Source organism: Lampetra planeri, chromosome 56 (assembly GCF_965212315.1).
Source record: "Lampetra planeri chromosome 56, kcLamPlan1.2.h2, whole genome shotgun sequence".
Lineage (NCBI taxonomy): Eukaryota > Metazoa > Chordata > Hyperoartia > Petromyzontiformes > Petromyzontidae > Lampetra > Lampetra planeri.
In genome coordinates this window covers 445,029-465,339 of record NC_136162.1, presented here as the reverse complement: position 1 = coordinate 465,339, position 20,311 = coordinate 445,029, and the positions used below count along the sequence as shown (strand labels likewise).

The following is a 20,311-nucleotide window of genomic DNA, read 5'->3' as shown; positions in this document are numbered from 1 at the left end:
GAGTGTTTGAGTGGGTGGGTGAGTGTTTGAGTGGGTGGGGTGAGTGTGTTGTTTAAAGTAATAATAAAGTATCGTCTCTCTGTGTCTCTCTCTGCATGTCTGAGGGCACGCGCGGCTCTACGCTGCCTCGAGCGAGCAGCCCGCTCCGGTGTTTGAAGAACGCTGCAAGACGCGCTTTGAAGGCCTCTTCTCGGCACGAAGCAGGGAGGGACCTCGGGGACCAGCGGCCCCAACAGAGTCACGAAAGCTTCAATTCAAGTTAGAACTACCTCGCCTGGTGTACAGGAGGAGGTCGTGGTTTCGATCACGACCCCGACGCCTGCTGCTGCTGCTGTGTATTTGGAGTTTGCGTGTCTCTCCCTCTGCCCGTGTTCGCCCTCCGCCTTCTCCCCACTACGTTCAGACTCAGCGTCACCCACAACGCCTTTCGTTTGTTTGGCGACTGAAACAATTCAACACGACGACGACGCTGAGCTGTCGTTTCTGAGCGCCAGGGCGCTTCTGAAAAAAAGTTAGGTAGCTGAGTGGGCTTTAGGGGCCAGCCATAAATGACGTCACGCACCTAGGGGGGGGGGCGGTCAGACATTTGTGACGATGCGTGACGAGAGGGGGGGGGTGAGAAATGTGACGTAACATCAAAATGCGCAACTTTAAAGAAATATAGCCAACACGTTCTATTTAGAATTAATTGATTTTCTTATAAATGTTTTCTCCTACAACATCAGAGTGCAGCGCCACATTAAATACGCACTACAATGACAATAGTTTAAAGCGATTTGAAGCATGTTTTATTTTGGGGGGGGGGGGGGGCAGAGCTTTGTGACGTCATATTTGAGGGGGTCTGACTTTTTGTGACGCCGTGTGACGAAGGGGGGGCTCAAAAATCGTCCAAAATTGCGTGACGTCATTTATGGACGGCCCCTTACCTCTTAACATAAAACATAGTTTATAGTTTAGTTTATTATAGTTCACGGTACAAGCAGAGTTAGATCAATATTGCAGTCTGTGATGCAATGTGTAGGGGTAGCGGGAATGAACCCGGCGTCCCGAGTTCGATTCCCGCTCACGGCCAACACCGGTGACAATTATCTGAACGGGTGTTGGGCCTCCCCTAGGTCGACTCAGCCTCAAATGAGTGCTGGGTGCGACGTGAAAACCCCATCGTCACTGCTGCTCGCTAAGGGGCCGTCCATAAATGACGTCACGCGATTTTGGACGATTTTTGAGCCCCCCCCCCCCTCGTCACACGGCGTCACAAAAAGTCAGACCCCCCCCTCAAACATGACGTCACAAAGCTCTGCCCCCCCCCCCCCCAAACCACATTTCCATTTTGAAAATAAAACATGCTTCAAATCGCTTTAAACTATTGTCATTGTAGTGCGTATTTAATGTGGCGCTGCATTCTGATGTTGTAGGAGTGTTTGTTATAACAATTAGTGTTGTTATAACAATTCTATATTTATTTAAAGTTGCGCATTTTGATGTGACGTCACATTTCTCAACCCCCCCCCCCTCGTCACACATCGTCACAAATGTCTGACCTCCCCCCCCTCCTCCCAGGTGCGTGACGTCATTTATGGACGGCCCCTAACAACACTTGCCCCAACAGTCTGTTCAAGGCCATCCGGCGGGGGGAGATGTTCGCAAGTTGGTAAATGTGTGTGGCCACGCTGGGGCCCCTCGTCTCGCCAACCGCTTCAGCGACCCCAGCGGGCACGGAGGCCCACAGTGACCCAGTAAGCACAGAGGCCCACAGCGACGCCCAGCGGGCACGGAGGCCCACAGTGACCCAGTAAGCACGGAGGCCCACAGCGACCCAGCGGGCACGGAGGCCCACAGTGACCCAGTGGGCACAGAGGCCCACAGTGACCCAGTGGGCACGGAGGCCCACAGTGACCCAGTGGGCACGGAGGCCCACAGTGACCCAGTGGGCACAGAGGCCCACAGTGACCCAGTGGGCACAGAGGCCCACAGTGACCCAGTGGGCACGGAGGCCCACAGTGACCCAGTGGGCACGGAGGCCCACAGTGACCCAGTGGGCAGGCCCTCTCGGGGGTGAGGCCTCATCCGCCGGCTGCAGTGGAGCGAGCCAGTTTGAGCACTTGCAGGGACTGCGCCTCTGCCCGCCGGCTCCTCCGGGCGTGTGGCGGTTGCAGGAAGGCGGAGAGGGACAGCCCCAGCCCCGCGCCAGACGCGAGGGAGAGACGCCACTCAAGGGGCCGTCCATAAATGACGTCACGCACCTAGGGGGGGGGGGGGGGTCAGACATTTGTGACGATGTGTGACGAGGGGGGGGGGGGTTAAGAAATGTGACGTTACATCAAAATGCGTAACTTTAAATGAATATAGACAACACGTTCTACTTAATTAAATAGATTTTTTAATAAATGTTTTCTCTTCTTGGTAAAGTCACGTAGAAGGCAAATAAGAAAATAACAAAAAGAAAACATAATAAAATAAAAAAGAAAATAAAAAGACAAAAAAAAAAATCTTATTTTTTTATTTCTCTTCTACGTGACTTTACCGAAAGAACCAAGAAGATGAATCCCTGCAGTCACGAAAGCTTTAAATCAAAATGTTTTCTCCTACAACATCAGAGTGCAGCGCCACATTAAATACGCACTACAATGACAATAGTTTAAAGCGATTTGAAGCATGTTTTTTTTTTTGGGGGGGGCAGAGCTTTGTGACGTCATATTTGAGGGGGGGGTCTGACTTTTTGTGACGCCGTGTGACGAGGGGGGGGGGGTCAAAAATTGTCCAAAATCGCGTGACGTCATTTATGGACGGCCACTCAAGCAGCCACTCAAGACGGGGCCGGCGAACCACGTGCTGCGCTGACCACGTGTCCTGACCCAACTAACCACGTGACGCGATTTGCATTTTCAATCTTTTTTTAAAATTCTTTCTCTCTCGCGCGCGATTTGGGGCGTGTCTTTGCTTCTGTGCTGATTGATGTTGGCTTCGTTGGCTTCTGCATCGTGTGGGAACGCTTTGATAGGCATCTCTCGATCGAGTCTCTCTCCTTGGCCACACGAAGTAATAGATCGTCTTAGCTCATCGGGCTTTAATCCATCGATCGTGAGGACGACGATCGATGGCTTTGTGATGATCGACGGGACGGTCGCCTCGCGTGACCCGGCCCAGGGCTGAGCGCGGAGCGGACTGCAGCCGGATCGCCCTCGCGTGAACCAACTCAATAAAGTTTGTATTCTTGGTTCTTTCGGTAAAATCACGGAGGTAAAAAATAACATAAATGAAAACATCCGGTGGGGAAGCTTTCCCACCTGATGACGGACCCTTGTGTTGCGCCCGAAACGTCGTGATTTAATTTTCACCTGCGTGACTTTACCGAAAAAACCAGAGTATGAATCCTTGTGGTCACGAAAGCTTCAAATCTAGAATATTTCCGTAAAGTGACGTAAAAGGGAAATAATAAAAATAATGAAAATAAAAAATACAATTCTCACGACGTTTTCATTTTTTTTTTTTACATTTTCTTGCTGTGGTTTTCACACCTGATGATGATTGCTTGCGTTACAATTGAAACGTCGTGAGAATTTTTATATTTTTATTTTATTATTTCCCTTCTACGTGACTGCGGTCACGAAAGCTTTAAATCGAAAATTGAATAAAGTTTGCTTTTTTAATTTGGGGCTATATCGCGTGTATATAAATGTGTCGTCGTTAAACCCGCCGCCACCACCCGACACAGCCAATTAGTAGGGGTTGTCACGTAAACTGTCGGCAGTTGCAGAACACGCGTGCCAATCAGGACCCTCAATTGATGTTGATAATATGTTGAAGTTCTGTGCAACAAAACGTGGCCAATTAGGTTACCAAGCTGTGGAATTCACTTCCATCAAACATTCGATTGGCTCAGTCCCTCGGTTTAGTAAAATCCCCGCATTCAGATTTTTTTTCTTCTTAAAAGCCTTTTCTCAAGATTAATTTGGCTGCATGTGAGTGTGTGTGGGGGCATTTGTATCTGTGGTTACATCATGAGCCTGCGTGCTGATATTGTTTTAGAATAGCGCGAGTTATTTACCGACTTGCTTTTAGCTCTGTGCAGCGCCTTGCAAGGGGCCTTCCATAAATGACGTCACGCGATTATGGACGATTTTTGACCCCCCCCCCCTCGTCACACGGCGTCACAAAAAGTCAGACCCCCCCCCATTTTGAAAATAAAACATGCTTCAAATCGCTTTAAACTATTGTCATTGCAGTGCGTATTTAATGTGGCGCTGCACTCTGATGTTGTAGGAGACACATTTCTTAAAAAGTCTAATTAAGTAGAATGTGTTATCTATATTTATTTAAAGTTGCGCATTTTGATGTGACGTCACTTCTCAACCCCCCCCCCCCCCCTCGTCACACATCGTCACAAATGTCTGACCCCCCCCCCCCCCTAGGTGCGTGACGTCATTTATGGACGGCCCCAATCCGTTAAAAGGTCGCACTTGTTACACACACAGCGCTTGCCACAGCAAATGGACATTACCTTGCTGATCTCAAGCAGTGTGTAGTATATCATGTAGTGTATGGCAGAGTGTATAGTGTAGTATATCATGTAGTGTATGGCAGAGTGTATAGTGTAGTATATCATGTAGTGTATGGCAGAGTGTATAGTGTAGTATATCATGTAGTGTATGGCAGAGTGTATCGTGTAGTATATCATGTAGTGTATGGCAGAGTGTATAGTGTAGTATATCATGTAGTGTATGGCAGAGTGTATAGTGTAGTATATCATGTAGTGTATGGCAGAGTGTATAGTGTAGTATATCATGTAGTGTATGGCAGAGTGTATAGTGTAGTATATCATGTAGTGTATGGCAGAGTGTATCGTGTAGTATATCATGTAGTGTATGGCAGAGTGTATAGTGTAGTATATCATGTAGTGTATGGCAGAGTGTATCGTGTAGTATATCATGTAGTGTATGGCAGAGTGTATAGTGTAGTATATCATGTAGTGTATGGCAGAGTGTATAGTGTAGTATATCATGTAGTGTATGGCAGTGTATAGTGTAGTATATCATGTAGTGTATGGCAGAGTGTATCGTGTAGTATATCATGTAGTGTATGGCAGAGTGTATAGTGTAGTATATCATGTAGTGTATGGCAGAGTGTATCGTGTAGTATATCATGTAGTGTATGGCAGAGTGTATCGTGTAGTATATCATGTAGTGTATGGCAGAGTGTATCGTGTAGCGTATCGGGCAGCAGATAAGTGTACAGGAAGTCCTCGATTGACGTTGCTCCGATATGCGATGTCACTTTTCCTTTTGCCAAACGAAAACGTTGTGGTGAGGACACAAATCAGCCGCAATACCTCGCTGCTGATCTCATCAAGAAGCTGGAACCATCGCCACGGGACCAGCCACCGCATCGCGCGGCGCTTTCAGATGCGCTGCTTCTGCGGCCGTCTGGAACGCTCTCTCCCCTTCCGACGTTAGGAAGCTACTGGAGCTGTGATGCACTTTTAAATCATCATCTAGGTTAACGAACTAACTTATTTAAAACTGCTTGTTGTTGTGCTGAGCTTGTTGTCCTTTCCCGGCATCTCCGATTAGCACAGTTGGCTAACTACGGTGGTGCGAAAGAAGTAAAACAAAGATGCCCCATATAGCCTTCACAGACTGCTGGGGCAAGTGCTGTTAGCGAGAACCTATGAAGGCTGGCAAAGCACACGAGGGGGTGGGTGGCCAGCAACCATGCCCGGCCGCCTTTGTCTCCCTCGTGGCGATGTTTATGCACCGTACCAGGTATTCATTTGAGGCTGAGTCGACCTAGGGGAGGGCCAGGACCGATTCAGATAATCGTCACAGGTGTTGGCCATGAGTGAGAATCAAACTCGGGTGGCCGGATTCGTAGCGCAGCGTAGCGCGAACCGCTACACTACCTCTCCCCACACGGCTACGTACGGTGGCGCAAAAGAAGTTCAACACACGCAGATACACACACACACAGACACACGCAGACACACACAGACACACGCAGACACACACACGCAGACACACGCAGACACACACACAGACACACGCAGACACACACACAGACACACGCAGACACACGTAGACACACGCAGACACACGCAGACACACGCAGACACACACAGACACACGCAGACACACACACGCAGACACACACACACAGACACACGCAGACACACGTAGACACACGCAGACACACACAAACACACGCAGACACACACAGACACACGCAGACACACGCAGACACACAGACACACACAGACACACGCAGACACACGCAGACACACCCAGACACACGCAGACACACACAGACACACACAGACACACGCAGACACACGCAGACACACGTAGACACACGCAGACACACACAGACACACGCAGACACACACACGCAGACACACACAGACACACGCAGACACACGAAGACACATACAGACACATACAGACACACGCAGACACACACACAGACACACGCAGACACACGTAGACACACGCAGACACACACAGACACACGCAGACACACACAGACACACGCAGACACACGCAGACACACACAGACACACACACGCAGACACACACACACAGACACACGCAGACACACACACAACGCCAACTCGAGCTTGGCATCGCCGCAGCCCACGTGCCCCCACCTCCAAGCCGGTTCATGATGGCCGGCACGCCTGGCTTCCTTGCCACACGCATTCACTTTTAATGAAAGTGCAGCAGCTTAATCTGTCCTGATCGGTGTAATTCAGCTTTATTACAAATGCCCTGCCAGATTACAACACGGCGACTGTCCACCGCCAAGCGAGGTGCTTGGGCGCGTAAACCAACAAACAAACGCGTAAATAAATAAAATACCGTCAAGAGGTGTGGGACGGGGTCGGAGTGTACGAGTGGACTGGCCAGGTCCGGCCTGGTCAGGGCTCGTGGGTCTGGGTGGGTGAGTGGGTCAGGGTGGGTGAGTGGGTCAGGGTGGGTGAGTCTGGGTGGGTGAGTGGGTCAGGGTGGGTGAGTGGGTCAGGGTGGGTGAGTGGGATAGGGTGAGTGGGTCAGGGTGGTTGAGTGGGTCAGGGTGGGTGGGTCTGGGTGGGTGGGTGGGACAGGGTGAGTGGGTCAGGGTGAGTGAGTCAGGGTGAGTGGGTCTGGGTGGGTGAGTGGGTCAGGGTGGGTGAGTGGGTCTGGGTGGGTGAGTGGGTCAGGGTGAGTGAGTGGGACAGGGTGAGTGGGTCAGGGTGAGTGGGTCTGGGTGAGTGGGTCTGGGTGAGTGGGTCTGGGTGGGTGAGTGGGTCTGGGTGGGTGAGTGGGTCTGGGTGAGTGGGTCTGGGTGAGTGGGTCTGGGTGGGTTAGGGTGAGTGAGTCAGGGTGGGTGAGTGGGTCAGGGTGAGTGGGACAGGGTGAGTGGGTCTGGGTGAGTGAGTGGGTCTGGGTGAGTGGGTCTGGGTGGGTGAGTGGGTCAGGGTGAGTGGGACAGGGTGAGTGGGACAGGGTGAGTGGGTCTGGGTGAGTGAGTGGGTCTGGGTGAGTGGGTCTGGGTGGGTGAGTGGGTCTGGGTGAGTGGGACTGGGTGGGTGGGTCTGGGTGGGTGAGTGGGTCAGGGTGAGTGGGACTGGGTGGGTGAGTGGGACAGGGTGAGTGGGTCTGGGTGGGTGAGTGGGTCTGGGTGGGTGAGTGGGTCTGGGTGGGTGAGTGGGTCAGGGTGGGTGAGTGGGACAGGGTGAGTGGGTCAGGGTGAGTGGGTCAGGGTGAGTGGGTCTGGGTGAGTGGGTCTGGGTGAGTGGGTCTGGGTGGGTGAGTGGGTCAGGGTGAGTGGGACTGGGTGGGTGAGTGGGACAGGGTGAGTGGGTCTGGGTGGGTGAGTGGGTCTGGGTGGGTGAGTGGGTCTGGGTGGGTGAGTGGGTCAGGGTGGGTGAGTGGGACAGGGTGAGTGGGTCTGGGTGGGTGAGTGGGTCTGGGTGGGTGAGTGGGTCTGGGTGGGTGAGTGGGTCAGGGTGGGTGAGTGGGACAGGGTGAGTGGGACTGGGTGGGTGAGTGGGTCAGGGTGAGTGGGACTGGGTGGGTGAGTGGGACAGGGTGAGTGGGTCTGGGTGGGTGAGTGGGTCTGGGTGGGTGAGTGGGTCTGGGTGGGTGAGTGGGTCAGGGTGGGTGAGTGGGACAGGGTGAGTGGGTCAGGGTGAGTGAGTCAGGGTGGGTGAGTGGGACAGGGTGAGTGAGTGGGACAGGGTGAGTGGGTCAGGGTGAGTGGGTCTGGGTGAGTGGGTCTGGGTGAGTGGGTCTGGGTGGGTGAGTGGGTCAGGGTGAGTGGGACTGGGTGGGTGAGTGGGACAGGGTGAGTGGGTCTGGGTGGGTGAGTGGGTCTGGGTGGGTGAGTGGGTCTGGGTGGGTGAGTGGGTCAGGGTGGGTGAGTGGGACAGGGTGAGTGGGTCTGGGTGGGTGAGTGGGTCTGGGTGGGTGAGTGGGTCTGGGTGGGTGAGTGGGTCAGGGTGGGTGAGTGGGACAGGGTGAGTGGGACTGGGTGGGTGAGTGGGTCAGGGTGAGTGGGACTGGGTGGGTGAGTGGGACAGGGTGAGTGGGTCTGGGTGGGTGAGTGGGTCTGGGTGGGTGAGTGGGTCTGGGTGGGTGAGTGGGTCAGGGTGGGTGAGTGGGACAGGGTGAGTGGGTCAGGGTGAGTGAGTCAGGGTGGGTGAGTGGGTCAGGGTGAGTGAGTGGGTCAGGGTGGGTGAGTGGGACAGGGTGAGTGGGTCTGGGTGGGTGAGTGGGTCAGGGTGGGTGAGTGGGACAGGGTGAGTGGGTCTGGGTGGGTGGGACAGGGTGAGTGGGTCAGGGTGAGTGAGTCAGGGTGAGTGGGTCTGGGTGGGTGAGTGGGTCTGGGTGGGTGAGTGGGTCAGGGTGGGTGAGTGGGACAGGGTGAGTGGGTCTGGGTGGGTGGGACAGGGTGAGTGGGTCAGGGTGAGTGAGTCAGGGTGAGTGGGTCTGGGTGGGTGAGTGGGTCAGGGTGGGTGAGTGGGTCTGGGTGGGTGAGTGGGTCAGGGTGAGTGGGTCTGGGTGGGTGAGTCTGGGTGGGTGGGACAGGGTGAGTGGGTCAGGGTGAGTGAGTCAGGGTGAGTGGGTCTGGGTGGGTGAGTGGGTCAGGGTGAGTGGGTCTGGGTGGGTGAGTCTGAGTGGGTGAGTGGGTCAGGGTGGGTGGGTCAGGGTGGGTGAGTGGGTCAGGGTGAGTGGGTCAGGGTGAGTGGGTCTGGGTGGGTGAGTCTGGGTGGGTGAGTGGGTCAGGGCTGGTGGGTCTGGGTGAGTGAGTGGGTCAGGGTGAGTGAGTGGGTCTGGGTGAGTGGGTCAGGGTGGGTGAGTAAGTCTGGGTGGGTGAGTGGGTCAGGGTGAGTGGTTCAGGGTGAGTGGGTCAGCGTGGGTGGGTCGGGGTGGGTGAGTGTGTCAGGGTGAGTGAGTCTGGGTGGGTGAGTGAGTCAGGTCAATTGGGTCGGGTCGAGTGCCTGCTCCCCTCCCCTCTCACCCGCCACCCCCACTGCCCCCCCCCGCTCAGCCAGCGCTCAGCTGCAGTAGCGCAGCAGTGCGGAGGGGCCGGCCTCGCGGTACTCGGCGGCCGACAGCCAGCGGGTCGCCGAGAAGGCGGCGAGGCCGGCCAGGATGGAGCCGCCGATCCAGACGGCGAAGCGGCGCTCGGGGGAGGACATCGTCTTGATGACGGCGCCCGGCGGCGCCAGGCGGGACAGCTCCAGCGAGAGACGCTCGTCCAGGCCTAGGGACACGGGGGGGGGGATGAGGTGGACACACACACACAGTCGTACACACACACAGGTGTACACACACACACAGGTGTACACACACACAGTCGAACACACACACAGGTGTACACACACACACAGGTGTACACACACAGGTGTACACACACACAGTTGTACACACACACAGTCGTACACACACACAGGTGTACACACACACACAGGTGTACACACACACAGGTGTACACACACACACACACAGGTGTACACACACACACACAGGTGTACACGCACACACACACACGGGCGTGCGCGCGCCCTCACCGGGCAGCATGGTGGTGCCCCCCGACAGCACCACGTTGCCGTAGAGGTGGCGCCGCAGGTCGATCTCGGAGCGCATGACGCTGGCCCAGGCGAGCTGGTGCAGCCCCAGCGCCTCCAGGCCCAGCGCGTCTGGGCGGAACAGCGCCTCGGGGGCGCGGAAGCGCTGCTCGTGGACGCTCACCACGGCGCCGTCGGGCAGCCGGTAGCGCGCCTCGATGTCGGAGCGCGGGCGCGCTGCCTCGCTGGCGCAGTCGAGCGCCACGTAGCAGAGGCGCTCCTTCATGTCGCGCACAATCTCCTTCTCCGCCGTGCTCATGAAGACGTGGCCGCCTGCGCCCCGCCGCAGTGCCCGGCGCCCGCCAGCGCCAACGCGGAGAGACACACGCACGGAGCGCTGTCAGCGTCGCTCGTCTCAGCCACACATCCCACCCATCCACACACTTACACATCCGCCCTCACCCACCCATGTCACCCATCAATCCACCGACCCATCAATCCACCCACCCATGAACCCACTCACTCACACATCCGCTCGCTCACCCGCCCTCACCCACCCATCTCACCCATCAATCCACCCACCCATAAACCCACTCACTCACGCATCCGCTCGCTCACCCACCCATCAATCCACCCACACACTCACGCATCAACTTGCTCAACCACCCTGACCCACGCACCCACCCGCATCTCTCTCTCCCTCCCCCTCCCTCTCTCTCTGTGCCCCGGCTCACCGTCCCGCAGCGTGCGTGCCAGGTGGTCCGTGACGTCCCTGCCGGCCAGGTCGAGCCTCATGACGGCGTGCGAGAGGACGAAGCCGTCGAACACGGGCACCGAGTGGGTGACGCCGTCGCCGCAGTCCACCACGAGGCCCGTGGTCTCGCCGCGGGCGTACAGCGCCAGCAGGCCCTGGCTCGCCACGTGCAGCGCCGGCACCCCGAGGCCCTCGAAGGCCGCCTCCGCCATGAGCTGGCGGTTGCGCGTCGGGTTGAGCGGCGGCTCCGTCATGAGCAGCGGCCGCTCGTGGGGCTTCACGCGCAGGCGCTTGTACGCGTGGATCCACACCTGGCGGGGGGCGGGCGGGACCACGGCGGCCGCGGGAGCCACGGTGGTGGCCGTGAGAACGCTGGCTGCGGTGGTCACGCCTCGCGGTGCGTTCTCCCACGTGACGCGAGGAGTTTAGACGGCGCGGAGTTGATGCGTAATGCGGTGAACGGAGCGATGTGGGAATAAGCGGCTGTGACGGCTGCCTCGGCACAGCATGGCACAGGGCAGTGGGATGCTGCTGGATGCTTCTAGAATGACTAAGTGAATGGATAAGTGAATGATTAAGGAATGGCTAAGTGAATGGCTAAGTGAATGACTAAGTGAATGGCTAAGTGAATGACTAAGTAAATGACTAAGTGAATGACTAAGTGAATGACTAAGTGAATGGCTAAGTGAATGGCTAAGTGAATGGCTAAGTGAATGACTAAGTGAATGGCTAAGTGAATGACTAAGTAAATGACTAAGTGAATGGCCAAGTGAATGACTAAGTGAATGACTAAGTGAATGATTAAGTGAATGGCTAAGCGGTTGTGACGGCTGCCTCGGCACAGCATGGCACAAGGCAGTGGGATGCTGCTGGATGCTTCTAGAATGGCTAAGTGAATGACTAAGTGAATGATTAAGTGAGTGACTAAGTGAATGGCTAAGTGAATGACTAAGTGAATGGTTAAGTGAATGACTAAGTGAATGACTAAGTGAATGACTAAGTGAATGGCTAAGTGAATGGCTAAGTGAATGACTAAGTGAATGGCTAAGTGAATGACTAAGTAAATGACTAAGTGAATGACTAAGTGAATGGCTAAGTGAATGACTAAGTGAATGACTAAGTGAATGATTAAGTGAATGGCTAAGCGGTTGTGACGGCTGCCTCGGCACAACATGGCACAAGGCAGTGGGATGCTGCTGGATGCTTCTAGAATGGCTAAGTGAATGACTAAGTGAATGACTAAGTGAATGATTAAGTGAGTGACTAAGTGAATGGCTAAGTGAATGACTAAGTGAATGGCTAAGTGAATGACTAAATGAATGACTAAGTGAATGGTTAAGTGAATGGCTAAGTGAATGACTAAGTGAATGACTATGTGAATGGCTAAGTGAATGGCTAAGTGAATGATTAAGTGAATTACTAAGTGAATGGCTAAGTGAATGACTAAGTGAATGGCTAAGTGAATGACTAAGTAAATGACTAAGTGAATGGCTAAGTGAATGGCTAAATGAATGATTAAGTGAATGATTAAGTGAATGGCTAAGCGGTTGTGACGGCTGCCTCGGCACAGCATGGCACAGGGCAGTGGGATGCTGCTGGATGCTCTGAGATGCCACCCACACGCCTCGGGTCTTTGTTCGGCCTGCGTTATGCATCTCACGCGTCATCGCAGACCGAGCTTTACCCTATAGTAGTTATATATTATTTATTATAACGCGATTTCTCCATAACGCGGTGTTCTTTAGGAGCGCAACCACGACCACTCCCACCGCATTATAGGAGAACAACAGACTGTGCTTGGTTTGAGCCGGTGGGAACTCAAAAGCCAGGACTGGAGTCTCATTTGCAAGTGGCCTGGGGCATCAGTCTGCTGCTGTGTGGTCTCGCCTAGGGGCACCCCCAGCGGCAGCTGTCCCAGGGCATCAGTCTGCTGGCAGATTGATGCACTGGGACGATGATCGCTGCCGTGTGCGCGTGACACAGCTTGTGGGGAGCGGTGGTGCAGCGGTTAGCGCGCTGCGCTACGAACCCGGCGGTGCAGGTTCGATTCCCGCTCACGGCCAGTGACGATTATCTGAACTGGACCAGGGCCTACCCCTAAGTCGACTCAGCCTCAAGTGAAAAAACATCGCCGCTCGGGAGACAAAGGCGGCGGGCGTGGCGCTGGGCCACCCCATCCCGTCGGGTGCCGCTGTGATTGTGTAATTTGCGCTGTGATTTTTCGAGTGAAATGTTGTAACCCTGATGCCTTGACACGCACACACTCAGTGGCCTCCTCCTGCACTGGGCGTGATGGGGGGGGGGGGGGTCTTTAACGTGCAGGTGGACTGAGGCCGCCATTCGAGCCACAGGCGGTGAACGTGGCGCGCGTGTCGTGCACGTGGCCCCCACGTAGAACAATTAAACGGGGAGGGGGTCTGATCGTTGGGGATGTTTGGGACGCACCTCCGATGAGCACGCTCGGCTAAGCGAATGACTAAGTGAAAGATTACGTAAATGACTAAGTGAATGACTGAGTGAATGACTGAGTGAATGGCTGAGTGAATGACTAAGTGAATGACTAAGTGAATGGCTGAGTGAATGGCTGAGTGAATGGCTGAGTAGATGACTAAGTGAATGACTGAGTGAATGACTGAGTGAATGGCTGAGTGAATGACTAAGTGAATGACTAAGTGAATGGCTGAGTGAATGGCTGAGTGAATGGCTGAGTGAATGACTAAGTGAATGACTAAGTGAATGGCTGAGTGAATGGCTGAGTGAATGGCTGAGTGAATGGCTGAGTGAATGACTAAGTGAATGGCTGAGTCAATGACTGAGTGAATGGCTGAGTGAATGACTAAGTGAATGGCTGAGTCAATGACTGCGTGAATTACTGAGTGAATGACTAAGTGAATGACTAAGTAAAATCCCCGTGTAGCTCGTTCAGGGACTGCTCTGCGATGTATTCAAATCGCAACCACCGCCCTTGAAATGCTGAGGTCGATTTCTTTATTAAATAACCTAATTCTAACAGGCAACACGCACACACACACACTGCCTCCTCGTGTTGCTTTGAATGCCGACCCCTGGGAATAAGTGAATGTCTGAGCGAATGAACGACGAAGTGAATGAATGACTCCGCGAATGAACACGTGAATTAATTATTAAATGAACGACAAAGTAAACGACTGAGTGAATGAACGCCTACGGGAATGAATTAGTGAATCGATTATTTAATCACTAAGTCAATGACGAAGTGCATTAACGACTAAGCGAATGACTAAATGAACGAAAGAACGAATGGATGGACAGGTGAATTCATTATTAAGCAAATGACCAACTCAATTGCCAAGTGAATTAATACCGTCGTGAATGAATACGCGAACGTCTTAAAGGAACGACTAAGGGAACGACTAAAGGAACGACGTGTCACCTTCCTCATGTCGTCCCACGAGGTGATGACCCCGTGCTGGATGGGGTAGCGCACGGACAGGACGCCCCTCTTGTCCTGCACCTCGTCGCCCACGTAGAAGCGCGACGAGGAGGTGGACGCGGAGGAGGTGGAGGTGGACGAGCGGGGCTCCACCATTCGCTGTCGCGGCAGGGGCCACCCCACCACGGAGGGGACGACGCAGCGCGGGGCGCACTCCCCCGAGAGGCCGATCTTGCACAGCCCAGAGCCGTTGTCCATCACCACCGCCTGTTGCTCGCACGACATGGCCCTGGGGGGGGGCTGGGTGGGTGGGTGGGTGAGTGGGTGGGTGAGTGAGTGGGTGGGTGAGTGAGTGGGTAGGTGAGTGGGTGAGTGGGTAGGTGAGTGGATCGGTGAGTGGGTGAGTGGGTGGGTGAGTGGGTGGGTGAGTGGGTGGGTGAGTGAGTGGGTGGGTGAGTGAGTGGGTAGGTGAGTGGGTGAGTGGGTAGGTGAGTGGATCGGTGAGTGGGTGAGTGGGTGGGTGAGTGGGTGAGTGGGTAGGTGAGTGGGTGGGTGAGTGGGTGAGTGGGTGGGCGAGTGGGTGAGTGGGTAGGTGAGTGGGTGGGTGAGTGGGTGAGTGGGTGGGTGAGTGGGTGAGTGAGTGGGTGAGTGGGTAGGTGAGTGGGTGAGTGGGTAGGTGAGTGGGTGGGTGAGTGTGTGAGTGGGTTGGTAGGTGGGTGTGTGGGTGAGTGGGTAGGTGAGTGGGTGAGTGGGTGGGTAGGTGAGTGGGTGAGTGAGTGGGTAGGTGAGTGGGTGAGTGAGTGGGTAGGTGAGTGGGTGAGTGGGTAGGTGAGTGAGTGGGAAGGTGAGTGGGTGAGTGAGTGGGTAGGTGAGTGGGTGAGTGGGTAGGTGAGTGGGTGGGTGAGTGGGTAGGTGGGTGAGTGGGTGAGTAGGTGGGTGAGTGGGTTGGTAGGTGGGTGTGTGGGTGGGTGGGTGAGTGAGTAGGTGGGTGAGTGGGTTGGTTGGTGGGGGAGTAGGTGAGTGAGTAGGTGGGTGAGTGGGTAGGGGAGTGGATGGGTGAGTGGTTGAGTGGGTAGGGTAGTGTTTAGTGTGTAGTGGTGTGTTTGCGCGGCAATTGTGTGTGTGTGGTGGTGTGTGTGGTGTTGGTGGTGTGTGTAGTGGTGTGTAGTGTGTGTGGTGTGTGTGGTGGTGTATGTGTGTAGTGGTGTAGTGTAGTGTGTGTAGTGTGTGTGGTGTGTGTGGTGGTGTATGTGTGTGGTGGTGTATGTGTGTGGTGGTGTGTGTGTGGTGTGTGTGGTGGTGTATGTGTGTAGTGGTGTAGTGTAGTGGTGTGTAGTGTGTGTGGTGTGTGTGGTGGTGTATGTGTGTAGTGGTGTAGTGTAGTGGTGTAGTGTAGTGGTGTAGTGTAGTGGTGTGTAGTGTAGTGGTGTGTAGTGTAGTGGTGTGTGGTGTGGCGCTGCGTGTGTACAACGGTTTTATTCGAAGCGTTAACGACTGTAACCACTGTATCATAACGACTCTGTAATTATAACGGCTCTGCAATACCCACTGTACAATAGTAATAACGACTCTGCAGTAACGGCGGCGTCGTTGCTGTTTGAGCTCGTGTATCGCTCGCGTGCTTTGTTGCGCGTCTGTGTACCGGCGTAATGGGTGTCTCTGTGTGTGTTGTCTGTGTGTGTGGTTTTGTGTGTGTGGTTGTCTGTGTGTGCGGTTGTCTGTGTGGTTGTGTGTGTAGTTGTCTGTGTGTGTGGTTGTTTGTGTGTGTGTGGTTGTCTGTGTGTGTGGTTTTGTGTGTGTGTGGTTGTCTGTGTGTGTGGTTGTCTGTGTGTGTGGTTGTGTGTGTAGTTGTCTGTGTGTGTGGTTGTCTGTGTGGTTGTGTGTGTGGTTGTCTGTGTGTGTGGTTTTGTGTGTGTGTGGTTGTCTGTGTGTGTGGTTGTCTGTGTGTGTGGTTGTGTGTGTAGTTGTCTGTGTGTGTGGTTGTCTGTGTGTGCGGTTGTCTGTGTGGTTGTGTGTGTAGTTGTCTGTGTGTGTGGTTGTTTGTGTGTGTGTGGTTGTCTGTGTGTGTGGTTTTGTGTGTGTGTGGTTGTCTGTGTGTGTGGTTGTGTGTGTAGTTGTCTCTGTGTGTGTTGTCTGTGTGTGGTTGTTTGTGTGTGTGTGGTTGTCTGTGTGTGTGGTCTTGTGTGTGTGTGGTTGTCTGTGTGTGTGGTTGTCTGTGTGTGTGGTTGTGTGTGTAGTTGTCTCTGTGTGTGTTGTCTGTGTGTGGTTGTTTGTGTGTGTGTGGTTGTCTGTGTGTGTGGTTTTGTGTGTGTGTGGTTGTCTGTGTGTGTGGTTGTTTGTGTGTGTGGTTGTGTGTGTAGTTGTCTGTGTGTGGTTGTTTGTGTGTGTGTGGTTGTCTGTGTGTGTGGTTTTGTGTGTGTGTGGTTGTCTGTGTGTGTGGTTGTCTGTGTGTGGTTGTGTGTGTAGTTGTCTGTGTGTGTGTTGTCTGTGTGTGGTTGTTTGTGTGTGTGTGGTTGTCTGTGTGTGTGGTTTTGTGTGTGTGTGGTTGTCTATGTGTGTGGTTGTCTGTGTGTGTGGTTGTGTGTGTAGTTGTCTGTGTGTGGTTGTTTGTGTGTGTGTGGTTGTCTGTGTGTGTGGTTTTGTGTGTGTGTGGTTTTGTGTGTGTGTGGTTGTCTGTGTGTGTGGTTGTCTGTGTGTGGTTGTGTGTGTAGTTGTCTCTGTGTGTATTGTGTGTGGTTATTTGTGTGTGTGTGGTTGTCTGTGTGTGTGGTTTTGTGTGTGTGTGTGGTTGTCTGTGTGTGTGGTTGTCTGTGTGTGTGGTTGTGTGTGTAGTTGTCTGTGTGTGGTTGTTTGTGTGTGTGGTTGTCTGTGTGTGTGGTTGTGTGTGTAGTTGTCTGTGTGTGTGGTTGTCTGTGTGTGTGGTTGTCTGTGTGTGTGGTTGTGTGTGTAGTTGTCTGTGTGTGTGGTTGTCTGTGTGTGTGGTTGTCTGTGTGGTTGTGTGTGTAGTTGTCTGTGTGTGTGGTTGTCTGTGTGGTTGTGTGTGTAGTTGTCTGTGTGTGTGGTTGTCTGTGTGTAGTCTGTGTGTGTGGTTGTCTGTGTGTGTGGTTGTCTGTGTGTGTGGTTGTCTGTGTGTGTGGTTGTGTGTGTAGTTGTCTCTGTGTGTGTTGTCTGTGTGTGGTTGTTTGTGTGTGTGTGGTTGTCTGTGTGTGTGGTTTTGTGTGTGTGTGGTTGTCTGTGTGTGTGGTTGTCTGTGTGTGTGGTTGTGTGTGTAGTTGTCTGTGTGTGTGATTGTCTGTGTGTATGGTTGTCTGTGTGTGTGGTTTTGTGTAGTTGTCTGTGTGTGTGGTTGTCTGTGTGTGTGGTTGTCTGTGTATGTGGTTGTCTGTGTGTGTGATTGTCTGTGTGTGTGGTTGTGTGTGTAGTTGTCTGTGTGTGTGGTTGTCTGTGTGTGTGGTTGTCTGTGTGTGTGGTTGTCTGTGTGGTTGTGTGTGTAGTTGTCTGTGTGTGTGGTTGTCTGTGTGTGTGGTTGTGTGTGTAGTTGTCTGTGTGTGTGGTTGTCTGTGTGTGTGGTTGTCTGTGTGTGTGGTTGTGTGTGTAGTTGTCTGTGTGTGTGGTTGTCTGTGTGTGTGGTTGTCCGTGTGGTTGTGTGTGTAGTTGTCTGTGTGTGTGGTTGTCTGTGTGGTTGTGTGTGTAGTTGTCTGTGTGTGTGGTTGTCTGTGTGTAGTCTGTGTGTGTGGTTGTCTGTGTGTGTGGTTGTCTGTGTGTGTGGTTGTCTGTGTGTGTGGTTGTGTGTGTAGTTGTCTCTGTGTGTGTTGTCTGTGTGTGGTTGTTTGTGTGTGTGTGGTTGTCTGTGTGTGTGGTTTTGTGTGTGTGTGGTTGTCTGTGTGTGTGGTTGTCTGTGTGTGTGGTTGTGTGTGTAGTTGTCTGTGTGTGTGATTGTCTGTGTGTGTGGTTGTCTGTGTGTGTGGTTGTGTGTGTAGTTGTCTGTGTGTGTGGTTGTCTGTGTGTGTGGTTGTCTGTGTGTGTGGTTGTCTGTGTGTGTGATTGTCTGTGTGTGTGGTTGTGTGTGTAGTTGTCTGTGTGTGTGGTTGTCTGTGTGTGTGGTTGTCTGTGTGTGTGGTTGTGTGTGTAGTTGTCTGTGTGTGTGGTTGTCTGTGTGTGTGGTTGTCTGTGTGGTTGTGTGTGTAGTTGTCTGTGTGTGTGGTTGTCTGTGTGGTTGTGTGTGTAGTTGTCTGTGTGTGTGGTTGTCTGTGTGTAGTCTGTGTGTGTGGTTGTCTGTGTGTGTGGTTGTCTGTGTGTGTGGTTGTGTGTGTAGTTGTCTGTGTGTGTGGTTGTCTGTGTGTAGTCTGTGTGTGTGGTTGTCTGTGTGTGTGGTTGTCTGTGTGTGGTTGTCTGTGTGTGTGGTTGTCTGTGTGGTTGTGTGTGTGGTTGTCTGTGTGTGTGGTTGTCTGTGTGGTTGTGTGTGTAGTTGTCTGTGTGTGTGGTTGTCTGTGTAGGTGGTTGTGTGTGTGTCTGTGGTTGTCTGTGTGTGTCTGTGGTTGTCTGTGTCTGTGTGTAGTCTGTGTGTGTGGTTGTCTGTGTGTGTGGTTGTCTGTGTGTGTGGTTGTCTGTGTGTAGTCTGTGTGTGTGGTTGTCTGTGTGTGTGGTTGTCTGTGTGTGTGGTTGTCTGTGTGTGTGGTTGTGTGTGTAGTTGTCTCTGTGTGTGTTGTCTGTGTGTGGTTGTTTGTGTGTGTGTGGTTGTCTGTGTGTGTGGTTTTGTGTGTGTGTGGTTGTCTGTGTGTGTGGTTGTCTGTGTGTGTGGTTGTGTGTGTAGTTGTCTGTGTGTGTGATTGTCTGTGTGTATGGTTGTCTGTGTGTGTGGTTGTGTGTAGTTGTCTGTGTGTGTGGTTGTCTGTGTGTGTGGTTGTCTGTGTATGTGGTTGTCTGTGTGTGTGATTGTCTGTGTGTGTGGTTGTGTGTGTAGTTGTCTGTGTGTGTGGTTGTCTGTGTGTGTGGTTGTCTGTGTGTGTGGTTGTCTGTGTGGTTGTGTGTGTAGTTGTCTGTGTGTGTGGTTGTCTGTGTGTGTGGTTGTGTGTGTAGTTGTCTGTGTGTGTGGTTGTCTGTGTGTGTGGTTGTCTGTGTGTGTGGTTGTGTGTGTAGTTGTCTGTGTGTGTGGTTGTCTGTGTGTGTGGTTGTCCGTGTGGTTGTGTGTGTAGTTGTCTGTGTGTGTGGTTGTCTGTGTGGTTGTGTGTGTAGTTGTCTGTGTGTGTGGTTGTCTGTGTGGAGTCTGTGTGTGTGGTTGTCTGTGTGTGTGGTTGTCTGTGTGTGTGGTTGTCTGTGTGTGTGGTTGTGTGTGTAGTTGTCTCTGTGTGTGTTGTCTGTGTGTGGTTGTTTGTGTGTGTGTGGTTGTCTGTGTGTGTGGTTTTGTGTGTGTGTGGTTGTCTATGTGTGTGGTTGTCTGTGTGTGTGGTTGTGTGTGTAGTTGTCTGTGTGTGTGATTGTCTGTGTGTGTGGTTGTCTGTGTGTGTGGTTGTGTGTGTAGTTGTCTGTGTGTGTGGTTGTCTGTGTGTGTGGTTGTCTGTGTGTGTGGTTGTCTGTGTGTGTGATTGTCTGTGTGTGTGGTTGTGTGTGTAGTTGTCTGTGTGTGTGGTTGTCTGTGTGTGTGGTTGTCTGTGTGTGTGGTTGTGTGTGTAGTTGTCTGTGTGTGTGGTTGTCTGTGTGTGTGGTTGTCTGTGTGGTTGTGTGTGTAGTTGTCTGTGTGTGTGGTTGTGTGTGTAGTTGTCTGTGTGTGTGGTTGTCTGTGTGTAGTCTGTGTGTGTGGTTGTCTGTGTGTGTGGTTGTCTGTGTGTGTGGTTGTCTGTGTGTGTGGTTGTGTGTGTAGTTGTCTGTGTGTGTGGTTGTCTGTGTGTAGTCTGTGTGTGTGGTTGTCTGTGTGTGTGGTTGTCTGTGTGTGTGGTTGTGTGTGTAGTTGTCTCTGTGTGTGTTGTCTGTGTGTGGTTGTTTGTGTGTGTGTGGTTGTCTGTGTGTGTGGTTTTGTGTGTGTGTGGTTGTCTGTGTGTGTGGTTGTCTGTGTGTGTGGTTGTGTGTGTAGTTGTCTGTGTGTGTGATTGTCTGTGTGTAT

The 20,311-nt window shown here is 53.0% G+C and overlaps 1 protein-coding gene across 1 annotated transcript; it reads right to left on the bottom strand.

Moving 5' to 3' along the window:
* Positions 1-9,532: 9,532 nt before the first annotated feature.
* On the bottom strand, positions 9,533-14,496 carry LOC144735628 (actin-1-like). Its single transcript, XM_078618068.1, has 4 exons — positions 14,212-14,496; positions 10,780-11,110; positions 10,049-10,378; positions 9,533-9,741 (listed from the first exon to the last, which is right to left on the bottom strand). The coding sequence occupies exons 1-4, from the start codon at positions 14,494-14,496 to the stop codon at positions 9,533-9,535; spliced, it is 1,155 nt and encodes a 384-aa protein (XP_078474194.1).
* Positions 14,497-20,311: the final 5,815 nt, after the last annotated feature.

Bases quoted from the DNA above. Each gene is read 5' to 3' on its own strand.
- LOC144735628 (XM_078618068.1), bottom strand. From the start codon at position 14,496: ATGTCGTGCGAGCAACAGGCGGTGGTGATGGACAACGGCTCTGGGCTG. The intron at 11,111-14,211 runs GTGACACGTCGT...GCCCCCCGCCAG, and splicing joins CGTGGGACGACATGAGGAAG to GTGTGGATCCACGCGTACAA. The intron at 10,379-10,779 runs GTGAGCCGGGGC...GGCGGGGCGCAG, and splicing joins GGCACGCACGCTGCGGGACG to GCGGCCACGTCTTCATGAGC.